The sequence below is a fragment of the Clinocottus analis genome, unplaced genomic scaffold, assembly GCF_023055335.1.
Source record: "Clinocottus analis isolate CAN_PGR_092001 unplaced genomic scaffold, fCliAna1.0.p SCAF_7, whole genome shotgun sequence".
NCBI classification, from domain to species: Eukaryota; Metazoa; Chordata; class Actinopteri; order Perciformes; family Cottidae; genus Clinocottus; species Clinocottus analis.
Genome location: NW_027176229.1, coordinates 9,105,257 through 9,119,719, shown reverse-complemented (window position 1 = coordinate 9,119,719; position 14,463 = coordinate 9,105,257). Strand labels below are relative to the sequence as shown.

Here is a 14,463-nt window from a genome sequence, read left to right as displayed (position 1 = left end):
CCCAGTTTAAATAATCAAAGGCAGGTTCAATAACTCTCTCCCATCTATCCTCAACACAACGGTTTCCATAATCTCACATGTCGCCAAAGGAATTCATGGTGCTCCTTGCGCTGTACACCATGCATTCATTTTAAATTCATGGTATGATAGATGGTTATTTATCCGCAGCTATGTTTCACTGCTACTCCTTTAAAATGTATTCCCTGCTCCATAACTCTCCTCCCATGGATGCAGTCCAATGTTTTATTTTCTAGGATCAGGGGGAGGACCATAACTTGTCTCCTTCCCAGAAAAAGCCCAGTAATTATTGCACTCTAATAGCTTTTATCATATTGTAGCTGCAGAGTAGGACAATGATGAAGGAGACCCAATGCACAGGTTAGAAATATTCAACTGTGCAAACGGAACCAAACTGAAAATGTCTCTGGACCTTCAAAGAGCAGCAATGCAGCTTCTAACAGTGAGTGATCCAAATGGGAACGCAGTAAAGATGAATCTCATTATTCCTTAATGAGCTTACGTGGCTTTATTACTAAATGCTAACAGCAAGCTAATTTGTACCCACTGCTCTGAAACACTTTTTAGCAAAAAAAGAAACAGGAAAGGTTGTCTCAGTTCGCCAGTATAAAATGTGCTAAAATCATCACTTGTTTGATTGTTAGTTGAAGTACTTACTTAAACTTAACTAAAAGTAACAATACAAAAAATTACAGAAGAATTATGTCCACAATGTACTTCCAGTATAGCAAAAATAAAACTACATCTGATTAGCGAATAGCTACTTTCTAATTACTGAAATATATTGGAGTAAAAGCATCGCATAGTACTTGAGTAAATATACATAATTATTCTTGGTTAACATACACTTACAAAAACATGGAAAGCCCACACAGAAATGCTGGAGATCAAATCTACTACTTATTGTAGCCACAATGTTAACCACTGAGCTGACCTGCTGGTTCATGTTAAACTTAAGAGTGTTATTGAAATACAAAACAAGGAATCCACAGACAGACACCATCACAAATGGAGAAAGTTCCCATGAATGCTTGTTGTAATTTGATGCCAAGCGACATACAGTACTCTCAAGCTAGTCACAAAACTAGCCTGGGGCTGATATGACTCTCTGCTGGCAACTCCTCCATCCAAGGATAGATACATTTTGTTTCTACTCATCAGGGTCAGCCATCTCACTAATATGGAAATAAGCCTTTGTGTGCCATCCACATGGCTTGAGGCTTCACTGTCCACCTACATGTAAGTTTAAAAAAAAAACTTCAATCCATCCATTATTTTAATAGTTCAGTGTGATGCAAGACCACAGATATGTTGATGCATGCCACTGGCACTAATAGGCCATCGCTCATTTTCCTTTTCACATTTATGTTCAAAAATAAAAATAGCCATTTAATGGCATGATTATTATACAATTGACAGAACATATTAATATTGGTATCAGTGTGCAAGGTATGTTTATACATGGCAGTAGCACCCTACTCAAAGTACCTTGCACATGTTTAAAATGAAAATGTCTGAACCTGTAGATTATTTTAATAGCTTAGTTTTGAATGCACAATGACAAGGCATGTTTACACATGACACTAGGCCCAGTTTAATATACACTCAATTGTATATAATGTATATAGTAGGGTGTCCCTGCTCCATCACTCTCAGTTTGGGGGTCCTCGGCGTGAGGAAGACCCCTGCTTTAGACCATCACCTGAAAAAGACTCCTGACAATCCATCCACTCACTCTGTCTCGTCAGTCACACAGACAGAGGATTAGTCTGCCATCGCTCTACTTTCACTGGCTGATTTATGTTGCGAGTCACACTCACAAACTAGGTGTGGATGCTGTTCAGTGCCAGTGTGCCACAAGCGTCCTTATTAATCTCTCCCTCAGAAAGTGGGACGCTCAGCAGAAACCCAGAGGAGAAGCTCAAACAGCCATCTATCCTCCAATGAAACACAGACAGCAATTTGTGCAACTGGCTGTTTATCCAGCAAACTTTTTCCAGTGATGACAGCCAAACTTGTCTGTGAGAGCAAAGGAGGTTACATTCCCTATCAGTTTGGTATCCTATTTATACAGCAATAATGGGCTGTTTATCTGGGCTGCACAATGGCGTAGTGGATAGCACTGTCACCTCACAGTACAAGGGGTTCGATCCCTGTTCTCTGGCTTCCTCCCAAAGCTTAGGTTAATTGGACTCTAAATTGCCCGTAGGTGTGAACGTGAGCGTGAATGGTTGTCTATCTCTATATGTGCCCTGTGATAAACTGGCGAAATGTCCAGTGCCTTCGCTCAATGTCAGGTGGGATTGTCTCCAGCGTCCTCGCGACCCTTATAGGATGCGCTGTTAGGATAATGGTTTCCTCATATTATTGTATCTTCCACTATTGCTAAAGTTGCGAGTAAGGCCGACCATCAGTTTTTAGCACTTTATACATGTCGAATGTATTACAGTAATGAGATTACTATGTTCTGTAACAAGGTGACATCACACTTAATAATCCAAATAATTATTTGTTTCAGCAACATATTGGGAGTTAAACTTGTTCACTGTCTTACTGTATTTGCCCAAATATGCTGCCCTCCATGACACTTGTCCAATGAGATTTTGGTACTGATGGAGGAAATGTTGGTTTCCTGTTGATAGGATTAAATAACATTTTAACATTATGTTTGTATGAGACATTCAGAACAGTTCTCATCATTGAGAGAATCTTCTTCTTCTTCTTCTTCTTCTTCTTCTTCTTCTTCTTCTTCTTCTTCTTCTTCTTCTTTTTCTTCTTAGATTTGAACCTGGGGCTTAATTTATTTTTGGTTGAACATACATGGGTTATAATCTACAGTAGTTAAAACACTGAAATAATGTAACCCTGGTTAGCCTGAAGCGAAGCTGTCCAGGCCCCGGTGGTGCTGATTAGACTTTCCATGGGACTCAATCTCCCGTCTCCTAGGTGTAAATTCTGAGTTTGCCCTGTCATCCACCATAACCTAATCCCTACACATACTATTATACTACTAATGTCACTACTTTCAGTCTGAACAATTGCCAAATAGCATGTGACTATACAGGTGCAAATAGAAAATAAATAGACACTCAATGACGGGCATTAATGATACCATACCATACCATTACCATTACCATTACCAATACCATTGAGCTATCATTTACAATACCCAAACCTCCCCCAAAATGGTATGTAGCATTATTAATATTATGAAATATATCTGAACTTTTCCTACTATGACTTGTTCAAATGTCTGCCAGGAAACATACTATTACATGTTCTGTTGACTTAGCTGGCTTGCTAACACAAGCTACTTATAAGCCTGCATTCAGGAATCACTTGCAGTCAGCGGGTGTGTCACTCTTTACTATAAAGACAAGACTGCTGGATTGCTGCAGGCAGGACTAACAGTAAGCTAGACAACGTTGATAGTCAGTAAATACTGACTTTCGAGTGGCTGCTTGTGAAACCATTATGATTCACTTTCCACTTCTACATGTTACCAAAGAGGGGTTTTGAAGCTTTGGTGTTGGAGTTTAATTAAAGGTCAACCAACCAACTTGCTGGTCACAAGTTACGATCATTATACAATACAAAAAAACTAAACATTTTCACTGCAGTCCTGACATAACGAATCAAGGCAAGTTTGCTCAAAACCATCCTGGAAACATTTTCACTTGCTGTCCTTGCATCTGGATGAATTTGAAGAAATCATTTCTTTAATCTGCCTTCTTTCAGTGGAGCTGAAATTCAACTTGGACCAGTACGTGAACAAACGCTACCCGGGCCTGGTAAAGATTGTGAGGAACAGCAAGCGGGAGGGCCTGATCCGAGCCAGAATACATGGCTGGAACGCGGCCACGGCTCCTGTCGTTGGCTTCTTCGACGCCCATGTCGAGTTTAACCCTGGCTGGTAAGAAAAAGTCATGTTTAACATGAGAAGGTCTGAGCTGTTTCTCTGTTCTTTGTCACCTTTGCGTTGTGGTTTGCTTTTCATATTTTCGGTACAGTAGGATGTTATGTAAGATTATTATCGTTAAAATATGCAGCTTTCTCTGCCCTTTACGCATTTTGGTACAGTGCCAGGTCAATTCTCTGATACAGCATTTTCAGCAAAATGACCCTTATTATTATGAAGGGTTTATCATTAATACACTTTTCTCTCTGGTATCTCCTTTTAAATTGTGAGTAATGGCTTTGGTTTGAACTGAATAAAAGCCCAATTTAAATGACACTACCTGTCCAACACATACACTTAGGATAAGAGAGCACAACAATGTGGAAGGCAAAAGAGAGTGTAATTAAAGAGGGCGCATAAATATTGAGCATTTTGACAAAATTTTACCTGCAGGCTCTGGACTTATTTTGCGATATGAAATTACTTCTGGGGGTCTCAGTCCAATGTCTGCCTGCTGCTTAAGTTTACCAGCCAACAAGTCACTCAAATAGATGTAATTGGCACCTAATTTGTGTCTGCCATGCTGTCAGTGTTTGAAGATGAAGTGTCGCCTTTGTTCCCTGGGAAGCTGCCTCCGAGGAAGGGGACAAGGAGGGATGAAGGAAGAACAGGAGGTAGGGAGGAGAACAGCAGAGAGGAATGGTTAATTATACCTTTTCTAGAGACTCCCTCAATGCAGTTCAAATATATAATTTTTTTATAGGGCTCAGTATCTCCTGGTAGAGTCTCCAAAGGCAAAGTGGTCCCAATGGAGGAACATGCCAACCCCTGGCATCGCACACGACGTCTAAGGATGTGGAATGTCACCATTCTGGAGGGGGAGGAACTAAAGCCAGTGTGTGAGGTGGAGCTGTACAAACTAGTTATAAGAGGTAGCACTAGTCATGTGCTGGTCAAAGATTGGCCATAATAAACACCATATTCATACGGCAGAGAATCAGCTTCATTGGCCATGTATGTCGACACATAGAGTTTGACTCACATAGCTCTTTGCACATATATACATACACAATATACAAAAAACAAGATGCATATAAAAAGACATGAAAGACAACATAGACAAAAAGAAAATTAAAGGCAACAGTAATCAAAAATAGTGTAAGTAATGCAGATGCAGGTGTCTGGTTACACCAGTGAACTGGCCTATGTATGAATATGGCTTAAACCTTGGTACCAGAACACTGTAGGCCAATGACTGTTGATCAACTGTGTGCTCATATTATCAGATCTGCGTCTGCATGTCTTGGACACTCAGATGCTGTCAACTAATCACTTTAAATTTGGGTTCGGGCAACAACAACTTGGTTATGATTAGGAAAGAGAAATCCTAATTTACTTTCCATCAGCATTGTTTCCGCGGCGTAGGCATAATATTGTACATCACGTAAAGAGCTATTACAAGGTTGTGGTCCCTATTTCTATATAAATGGCAGGATAAACCATTGTCATAGAGAAGTATGCAGTCTAGAGGATTTTTAACAATTTTCTAGTGCACGCTTTGCTCACGGCTTGCATGAGTACGAATACAATAATAATAATATAGATATTTATATGAAATAAATGGACACAAATAGTAGGATTGTGTTGTACTACCATGCTCACATGGAAGCAGGGTACTAACATGTTAAACAAGTAACAGGGTGAAAACAAGCTTTTTTTCCGCCATTTATGACCAAACACATTGACCTTCCAACACCTAGGGATTTAATATACCTGGATCATTGTTTCTCTGCACTGTATTGTAGCATTAATATATATACTTGAGGCCCGGAGGACATGCAAGTTGACCAGGCCAGTCAACAAACGGCACTCAGGGAGAAGATAGCATCATTGCCTAGGTGCAATAGTGATGATAATTGATACCCTGTGGATCCCGCATCTGTTTTCCCATCTGTTCTGGCTCAAAAATAGACATACCTTTCAAGCCCCACATAACCCATTCACCTCTGCATCTGATTCCTCCTCCACAGCTCTCTTGCTATTCCGCCCCCCATGCTCCCCAATGTTCTACATGTTGAGGCTATGTTGGCGAATTTCTTTTGAGTTTGTTCACCTACCATGAGTGAATCCCTCCCCCCCTATACACACACACCCTCACCCCACCTCCGTCTTTCTTTGATAACCCACTGACTTTATTTTTTGAGTTGTTTACTGCTTGTGATTTGCTTTTGTGTGAGGTTTTATTTCCAGGAGTCAATGGAAAGTAGAGCAGAATCCCTGTGATTTTGTAGACGCCGGGTAAAGGGATATATTGCAATGGAGGAGATGTTAGGCATTTTCAAGAATGTCCTTCGTGCTGCTTTGATATCTTTTGTATGTGTGCTTTTTACTTTCTACTGTATGTTTGAAAACATTCTGTGCTGCTTCTTTATTCAGATAGATTCACTCGTTGTATCTACACGATCTATTTGCTTGAATGGAAGAAGCCCCCTATTTATCATAATACGATTATTCACCATTGCACATCCAGTGATAAGTGAGATGGATGGTTCCTCTAGATGTTGTGGTGAGTATCCCACAATGACCTTGTACACACTGCCTGTGCATACTGAGCCAAAGACAATGCTGCCAACTCTCAGCTGCAGTGCTGTGATTCATTGGCAAAGCATCCCACCTGGTGTGCTGTACATTTGCAACTGAAATGTGTTTCTGGTTGGTATTCCTGTTAAAGTAGACATAATTATATCACACCGTACAGTGCACTTGACAGTTGTTTCCCATTTCCTCACACCATGTTGGTTTATGAGGAGTTAAGAAGTGAGACACGTTTCCACCAGAGGAGTGATGGAATCAGACTTCCACGCCTTTGCTATTTTAATGAGGATTTGAAAGCATTGCCTATTATTAAGGCAGTATTGCATCAGCTAAATGTTCATAATCCATCGCCTTTAACACTTTATATACATCCATCTTTGAGGCAACGGCTGTTCATTCTGCTCCAAACGGGACCTGTTTCCTTCAGCAAGCTCTGTAAATAAACAGGATTAATGACTGGAAATGTGAGCTTTTTGTAATCAGGAACTACTGTATTCTACCAAACACCTGCAGAGGAAAAGAGCAGGACATTATTTTGTATTTGTTTTTTTTTTAAGTCCCTGCACAGTTGCAATCTCAGATTATTAACACATAATGATTAGACGTGTAGCAGCTGCTCCCTGCTGAGTGTGTGCTGGAGATAAGATTGTCATTGCAGGCAGGTAATGAAATACATGCTTCAGAAAGCAACACTTTGATGAATTTTGAACGTTCATCTGCTATGTGACCTGCTGAGTTTATCTAAGAACAAATAAAACTGTTCCAACCAACCTCCACCTCCTGTCATCATAAACTATCTAATACCAGCCACGTCCTCATTTACATGGCATATATTAGTTCTTTAATATCACTGAGATATCATTAACCTATAATGCTCTGCGGGTGAATTGGTATTATAAATACATTTGGTATACAACCCTGCAGTTGTTGAAGTCTAAGGAAATACTTTTAAATCATGTCTTAGCTCTCGCTCACTGTGTCTGGCGGTGGCTCAGTGTTTATATCTGTCTGGAGACGAGAAAGACGGCTGCAGCCATACTTAGTGCTCCAGAGAGCACAGGCCAGGCAGACTTCCGAAACGCAGCGCAAACAGAGATTTATGCCGTCATTCGTATCATTTCAACCATATCGTGAGCAAATGCATTTAGAAGTAGTGTGGAATCTTACAATGAATCGTAGGATCCTTTTCCAGGTCGTGCTTCTGCATCTCACTATCCACCGCATGATTAATTGAGATTCTGCGCTGATCTGTTTTACTTTCTTTAGATTCTAAAATATGTAAATGTCAACACTTTGTATTGTTCTCTAAATGAGCTCCCGAGCAGTATCATTGTGAACCGTACAGGTATTGCTTCTATATTATAAATGTAAGGTCTATAATTAAATTGAAACTACTGAATTGAATCAATAATCCCATTTTATACAATAAACTGAATGTAAAGTAAACTATTGAAATGTTTTAAACATACACCACAGTTGCACAAATTCCATAATTATGTTATGTGAAGTTTGTGAAAACATCATTAAAAAAGATTTGAGAAACAAAGAAAAAGGAGAAGTACAAATGTGTTCACTTTACCTAAACATACATACATACTTGCATAAAAAATACACTTATGTATGAACATGCACATCTAGAACAGCCTTAATACAAATCCACCCAAATCAAATCCCTACGATTAATTTTATTCATTGCCTTCATGCCCATCCTGTTTTTTAAACAGTCAATAGTAATTTTCTTCATGCATTGCATATGATAATATCTTTCAGTGATATGACTGTTTTAACATTAAATATCCTGGAATTCATGTGATGAATGTATTGCTCTGTAGTGCATCAAATATTCCTTGTTTACATTACATTACATTCTGAGAGCATCATTGATGGAGGAAAGTTTGGAAAAAGCACAAAAGAAGAATTTCTGATCTCTTTTGTGTTTGTTGGAGTTAAGAGAGTCTTGCTTTCTCTTACTTATTTAAGTGATACATTTAACAACTTGTGCAAAGTGTCAATCTTCCTGAAGTGATAAAAAATAGAAGAAAGAAAGATAATTATTGCCATTATTGCCATCTTCCGGTTCCCAACTACTAAACTTTTGATCCATCTGTAAAAAATCCATCTGTAAAAACATGCACATGCTCTGCGTGTTTTTTATCTGTGTATTCATAGAACTCATTCAAATTCTTTCGTCTTACTTTGACTTGCAGCAACTCTATGTCCACCTTCTGATTCTTTAAGTAAGCACACAGGAGCTATTGGTCAAATGGCAGTGGAGATAAGCTCTCTTTAATTCCAACACAGATTTAAAGGAGATCTTATTTTCAATGCTAAGGTACCTGAAGCTCTATTGGGTATAATTCCTACCACAGTTAGATTAATCATCTGATAATTACTTGCTTAAGAATCATTTACTGTTAATCGGTTGATCTGGACATTCAAAATAAGAATAAATTCTCAAAAAGGGACAGCTACAGGATTTGTATGTCAGTATTGTACAAAGATATGACAGATGGTAACAAATTCTGAGGCTGAGTAAAACCGATATGAATTGAAATTGTACAGTGATATTTATCTTGGCTGGTTCTGTTTGTTTAACTGTGAAATATGTGCACAGCCTGATGCGAGTCTCAACAAAGCTACCGGATATTACGAAAGACAAACAGTCATCCATAAAGACTTAATACATCAAAGGACCTCATGCTTAAATATGAACCTCTACACAAATGTTATGGTGAGGAGGACGGCAGCAGAGGTTGTCTACATGTATTCAAAATATTGGATGAGTCATTGCTGGAAGGGGGAAAATCCTGTAATATGGAACAGAGAATGATTTGGGCTGATGTGGAAGAATTACCCTCTCGGTGTTATGCAGATGAAATGGCAGATACAGGAAGAGGAATGGCGTAGGCTCCTCTGTCAAAACCAGATGTGTCCTCATTTCCAGAGTCTCTATCTTATCAGCCTCATGGATCCCTGAGGTACAGGAGCGGCTGGCTGGCTCCGGGGTGTTTTGGGTTCTCAAGGATGCAGGGAGATGAATGGAAGATGCTGTGATGGCAGAAAGAGCACCTCAAGGTTAGAGCACGTAGAAGGAGATTTAGTAGCAGCAACACATCAGCGTCAGGAACACAACATTAAACAATTATATTTTTCAGCAGCGACTCTCCTGTTGTACATGACATGTTGGCTTCAGAAATCAAATTTGCTCATAGTGTCTTTTACAAACATGACAAAATGATTTGCATAACTCTTTGCCGGCAGTTAAGAAAAACTAAGGCTAAAAAAGTATGTATTTTTCTAACCAGCACTAGTGCAAATGCATATAAAATATTCAGGCCATTTATCTTCAAAAGCATCTGTCAGATCCTTTTTTTTGTTTTCCATAAAAGAGAGTATCTGGCGAACATGGACACCTCTGCAGATCTTCTGTACATCTGTATATCTTCTGTTTGTTTTGTGAACAAGCTATATTTTTTGTAATGGCTTTGTTTTCATATTTATTTTTCATAGAAGCTAATATGTGCTCATTTGTGTGTTGTCTTCAGTTGGACCCAATCAAATAACAATGCTAGCAGAACGTATGTATGTATGTATGTATGTATGTATGTATGTATGTATGTATGTATGTATGTATGTATGTATGTATGTATGTATGTGCATGTCCAGTGGGAAACAAGAAAGAAGCAATCCAGGAAGCGGGGAAACCTTTTTTTAAGCCTAAAGAGCAATTTTTTACTTACAATATGTTCAATATCCAGTTCTTATGACTGCATTGACTGCATCTTTATTCATCCCCTTATCAATGCACAGCCTCGTGATTATGATTATACACTCGGTGGTCATTTTATTAGGCACACCTTCACAATCTGGTGCAATCCAATAAAAATGTTCTGCCATTCAGTTTACTTTGATGAGAAGTCTATTTTTTCACACCGTCAAGTTATTAATAAATGTTTCAGATGGTGATGGTTGATGATGGTGTACCGGCCTGCAGTATATTCAGAGTTGTTAAGTATGCAAATGGAGAGACACGAGTTTCTGTTGCCTATTAAACCTTTTAACAAAACTTCTGAGAGCAGCTATTACTATGAGAAGGGAGGCAACTAAAATGAATAGAAAGAGGTTGATACCCTCTTGCTTTGAAGGTGTATTTCCAAACAAGTTTTAGTTCAAAAGAAATCAATGTTGCTGTCGCTGTTGAAAGGAGACATGCATCTTAATTGCCACAGTGGTTTGGTCAATCAGAGTTTTCCAAAGACAAAGATTACATTCTGATATGTTTTGATGCATCCACCATAGATATTTAACTTTCATAGATGAGGAAGAAAACCAAAAAATATTCACATTTTTACCTTAAAAAAAATCTATTAGTTGTCAACTAACAATCATTAAGTATAATTCTGAATAATGGCTAGAGCTCTGCATACTGTACCCGGCTCTGCTCTCATCAATGTAATAAAATACATGTCATGTATTTTCAAAAGGTCAATGTCTTTAATCTTTCAATACTATTGACCCAGTTACTGGATGGACTGCCAGCAGCAGCCTCTATTCAGTACTGAGTTACTTATCCTCAGTGACTTGTCAGTCCTCTTGACTTCCCTTAACCTTCCACAGGCTTAAGCGCTGGTGCTAAAATGCCCCATGAACTAAGACAAAAACCTTCATTAAAGTATTAAGGTACGAGAGCTGTTTCTCCCAAATTGGTCTGTTAAGAGCTACTCTGAGCCTTCGGGTGTTTTGTTAATATGGCCTCTGCCCTCCACCTGATGTGCTCTTAAGTCTGGTGAGCACTTAGAGGAAGGCCTTTTCAGAAACTATCTTCAGATAAAGGAGAAAGTGGGTATTTTCCTGAAGCAGACTAAGCCTCTCTTTTCACCTGATGTGTTCTGTCATATCTGATTTGACCTCTTATCAACTCTCACCGGTATGACTGTCACATTTTGACATTTAGTTTTCATGAGCAGGAGATACAGTATAACATATTATGATATCATTGGTTGTGCCGCACGAAAATAATTTTGCATGACCTTCATACAAAGTGGAAGGAAGCGCATCTTAGTTGGGTTTAAGTGTTGAAAAAAATGCTGATTTGATAGACTGAAAACACTTGTATATGTAATGCTGGTCTGAATGTTGAAATAACATCTGCAGTCATCTATAGCTGCTCCTGGCAATGATTAAGGGATCATGATCTCCAGTGAACAACTCTTGGTTCAGTATGTGTAATTAATATTTCGCTTGATTTTCAGTTTCTGTGAAAAAACACATTCAGAACTTCACCTTACGTTTACATTGTGTTACGTGACCCATCTGGTCAACCTTGACCAGAATTATTCATGCTAACGTTGCAATATTTGTACTTGAAACCTCTACCGGGCAGAATAAAAATATGTCAGACTTTTTTTCTTCTTCCTCTGGCTTCTCCTCTCACTGTCTTTCTTCATCTTTTGTAATTGTGCAATTGAACTCCAGCATACTTAACTCAGAAGGTCCACTTTTAACTTCTGCCTCTGTTCCTTCTCCAAAGGGCTGAACCTATTCTGACCCGGATGAAGGAGGATCACACCCGCATCATCCTGCCCGCCATAGACAACATCAAGTACAACACGTTTGAGGTGCAGCAATATGCCAATGCCGCCCATGGCTACAACTGGGGGCTGTGGTGCATGTACATCATCCCACCACAAGAGTGGCTGGACAAGGGCGATGAGACAGCTCCGATCAGGTGAGGTCCTCGTTTGGCATACAGCGTACATTATAGATGAGGATGTTTGATAAAATATGGATAGGCTCAGTATATGACTTATTCATGTGTGGAACCATCAAATTAAGGTGCTCTGTAGTGGTGCTCTGCCACCCCTAAGACACAAATAAAGCCTACCTGTACAAAGCTGTCTAATTACCATGATATAATGAATATCTTTATTTTGATGCAGGATCATGAGGCCACAGCGATACTGTGTCATTAGTGTAATTGTGTGTTGAATATGAGGAATTCCATTATATCCACCGCTGATTGGAGGACAGTACTGTCTTGTATCGTGTTTCTGTATAATCCTAGAATTGATTATATATGCCCTCGGCCATATTGGACTTTAATTGACTGAGGGAGAGTGTTGTTTCTCCCTGAGACCTCCTCCATTCCCTTTTATTTTGAACCTCCCATATTATGGGGGTTTGGAGAGGGAGGGTATTTGTTAGGACCCACTTAACTCGTAACGATTCACCACGAAAAAAGGGGGAAAATTGTATACGTTAAATCAAAGGGAACCCACAGATCTGATGCCTGAAATGGACAGACAATGCTATCACACTGCCTCATATGTTTAAAATCGTTAAAAAAAAAGCAGATGAAAGGCTTTTCTTTATTTTAACATCAAATATTACTGTAATCTAAATAAATTGTGAATGTCCGGAATTTTTTCTCTCACAATAATACCCCAAACCGGGTGAGCGAGACACCGCTGTTCAGTAATCTGTAGAACACCCTATCTCACCACAGTCCGTTTCAATTGTTGGTCCTTTATGAAGAGATTATGAAACTGAAATGTCTATGACATTTCTTGGCCTGAAAACATCAAACTCATTTTGAAATGGTATTTTTCTCACATGACGGCTGTGATGGGCAAATGGGAGGTCTCGCTGCATGCAATGGTGAGCGGCTGCTTCTGTTAGGCATCTGCATCTGGTTGGATGATTTTACTTTGTTGAATCACACCCTTCCATCATCTGAAAACTCTCAGCAGCTGAACTATGCTCAATGACTGATAACAATCTGACTCATAACAATCAATGATATGAGGCCTTCATCAATGATGAGTCCCTGATTATATCTGGTCACATGTAATCCTTTAATGGTAGTCGATCAGCTATTTGCTCAGCTTTCACTATGTTCAACAGCTAGTTTCTGACTATATCTGTCTGCTGTTTGGTGCGGAGCAGAAAGAGCACTGTCGGTTTCTCTGAAAACAGCTGTGGCAGAAAACGACAAAGAAGGAATCACTTCAGTAAAGTAGCTGCTGTAGGATAAGCTTCTCTACCAGGTTGTTCTAGATCAAAAGACTGAAAGCCTTTGCTACTGCATTTTCACAAAGCTGTACTGATATAAATAAAAGCAGATAGTTCAAACATTAAACATACTGGTACTTACTGCCAGAATGTCATCCGATATCTCAAACAGAATCTAAAGACCTTCACACATACGGTCAGATTTTAACCAAGGGCAATACAAACTAAATTCCACCGCAGAGTTGTATGACCTCGCAGTCCAGCGTAGGCAAAGCAATAATGGTCTCATTTGATACAGTTGGTCTCATACAAACAATGTGATAACAGTTAATACTGCAGACCTAAATATTGGATGTCTTATCAAAGCTCCATGAAAATCATGTATTATTGAGCTTAAAGTGCTCGATTTGGTGTGGATGGAAGATAGGAGAACAGCTTCAGACAATTCAGAGCTGATTCGCGTTTCCCCATTTACACTTGCAAATGGACAGATTGCCTCAAGGGCCGGCTGAAGTGTGTCAGCTGTGTGGATTTCTATTGGAAATCATTCTCCCACTTGTTTCCTCAAGGTTTCTGTCCATCAACAACATACGTCTTGTGGCCATTCAGAGCTAAGTCTCAAAGCCTTCTCTGGCTGTTAGGACACACTCAACCAAAAAAAGGACACACAACTGCTACAGGATTGCAACCGTTTTTGTAGGATGAAAAATATATTTTTTCTTCTGCAACTACAGCGATTATTGACAGGAGGAACTAGAAAGGTAGTGAATATGGCCTCTAAGAGGTTTGGAAGTATTGACAAAAACCTGAAATCTTTAACAAAAATCACGCAGATATGTTTGCTTCCCAAGTAGTGCTTTATAAGGCTCACTCTAAATATTGGTGTGATTTCTTGAGATGGTCATCTGGTGTGGTTGCAGTCACTTGTAAAGAAAATGTGA

The 14,463-nt window shown here is 39.2% G+C and overlaps 1 protein-coding gene across 1 annotated transcript in view; it reads left to right on the top strand.

Annotated features, from left to right (window-relative positions):
* Positions 1-14,463, top strand: part of galnt9 (polypeptide N-acetylgalactosaminyltransferase 9) — a 71,139-nt gene that overhangs the window by 25,915 nt on the left and 30,761 nt on the right. Inside the window, exons 4-5 of the mRNA XM_068566387.1 lie at positions 3,757-3,931; positions 12,042-12,239. Coding sequence (XP_068422488.1) covers positions 3,757-3,931; positions 12,042-12,239 — 373 coding nt within the window. The remainder of the gene's footprint in view (positions 1-3,756; positions 3,932-12,041; positions 12,240-14,463) is intronic.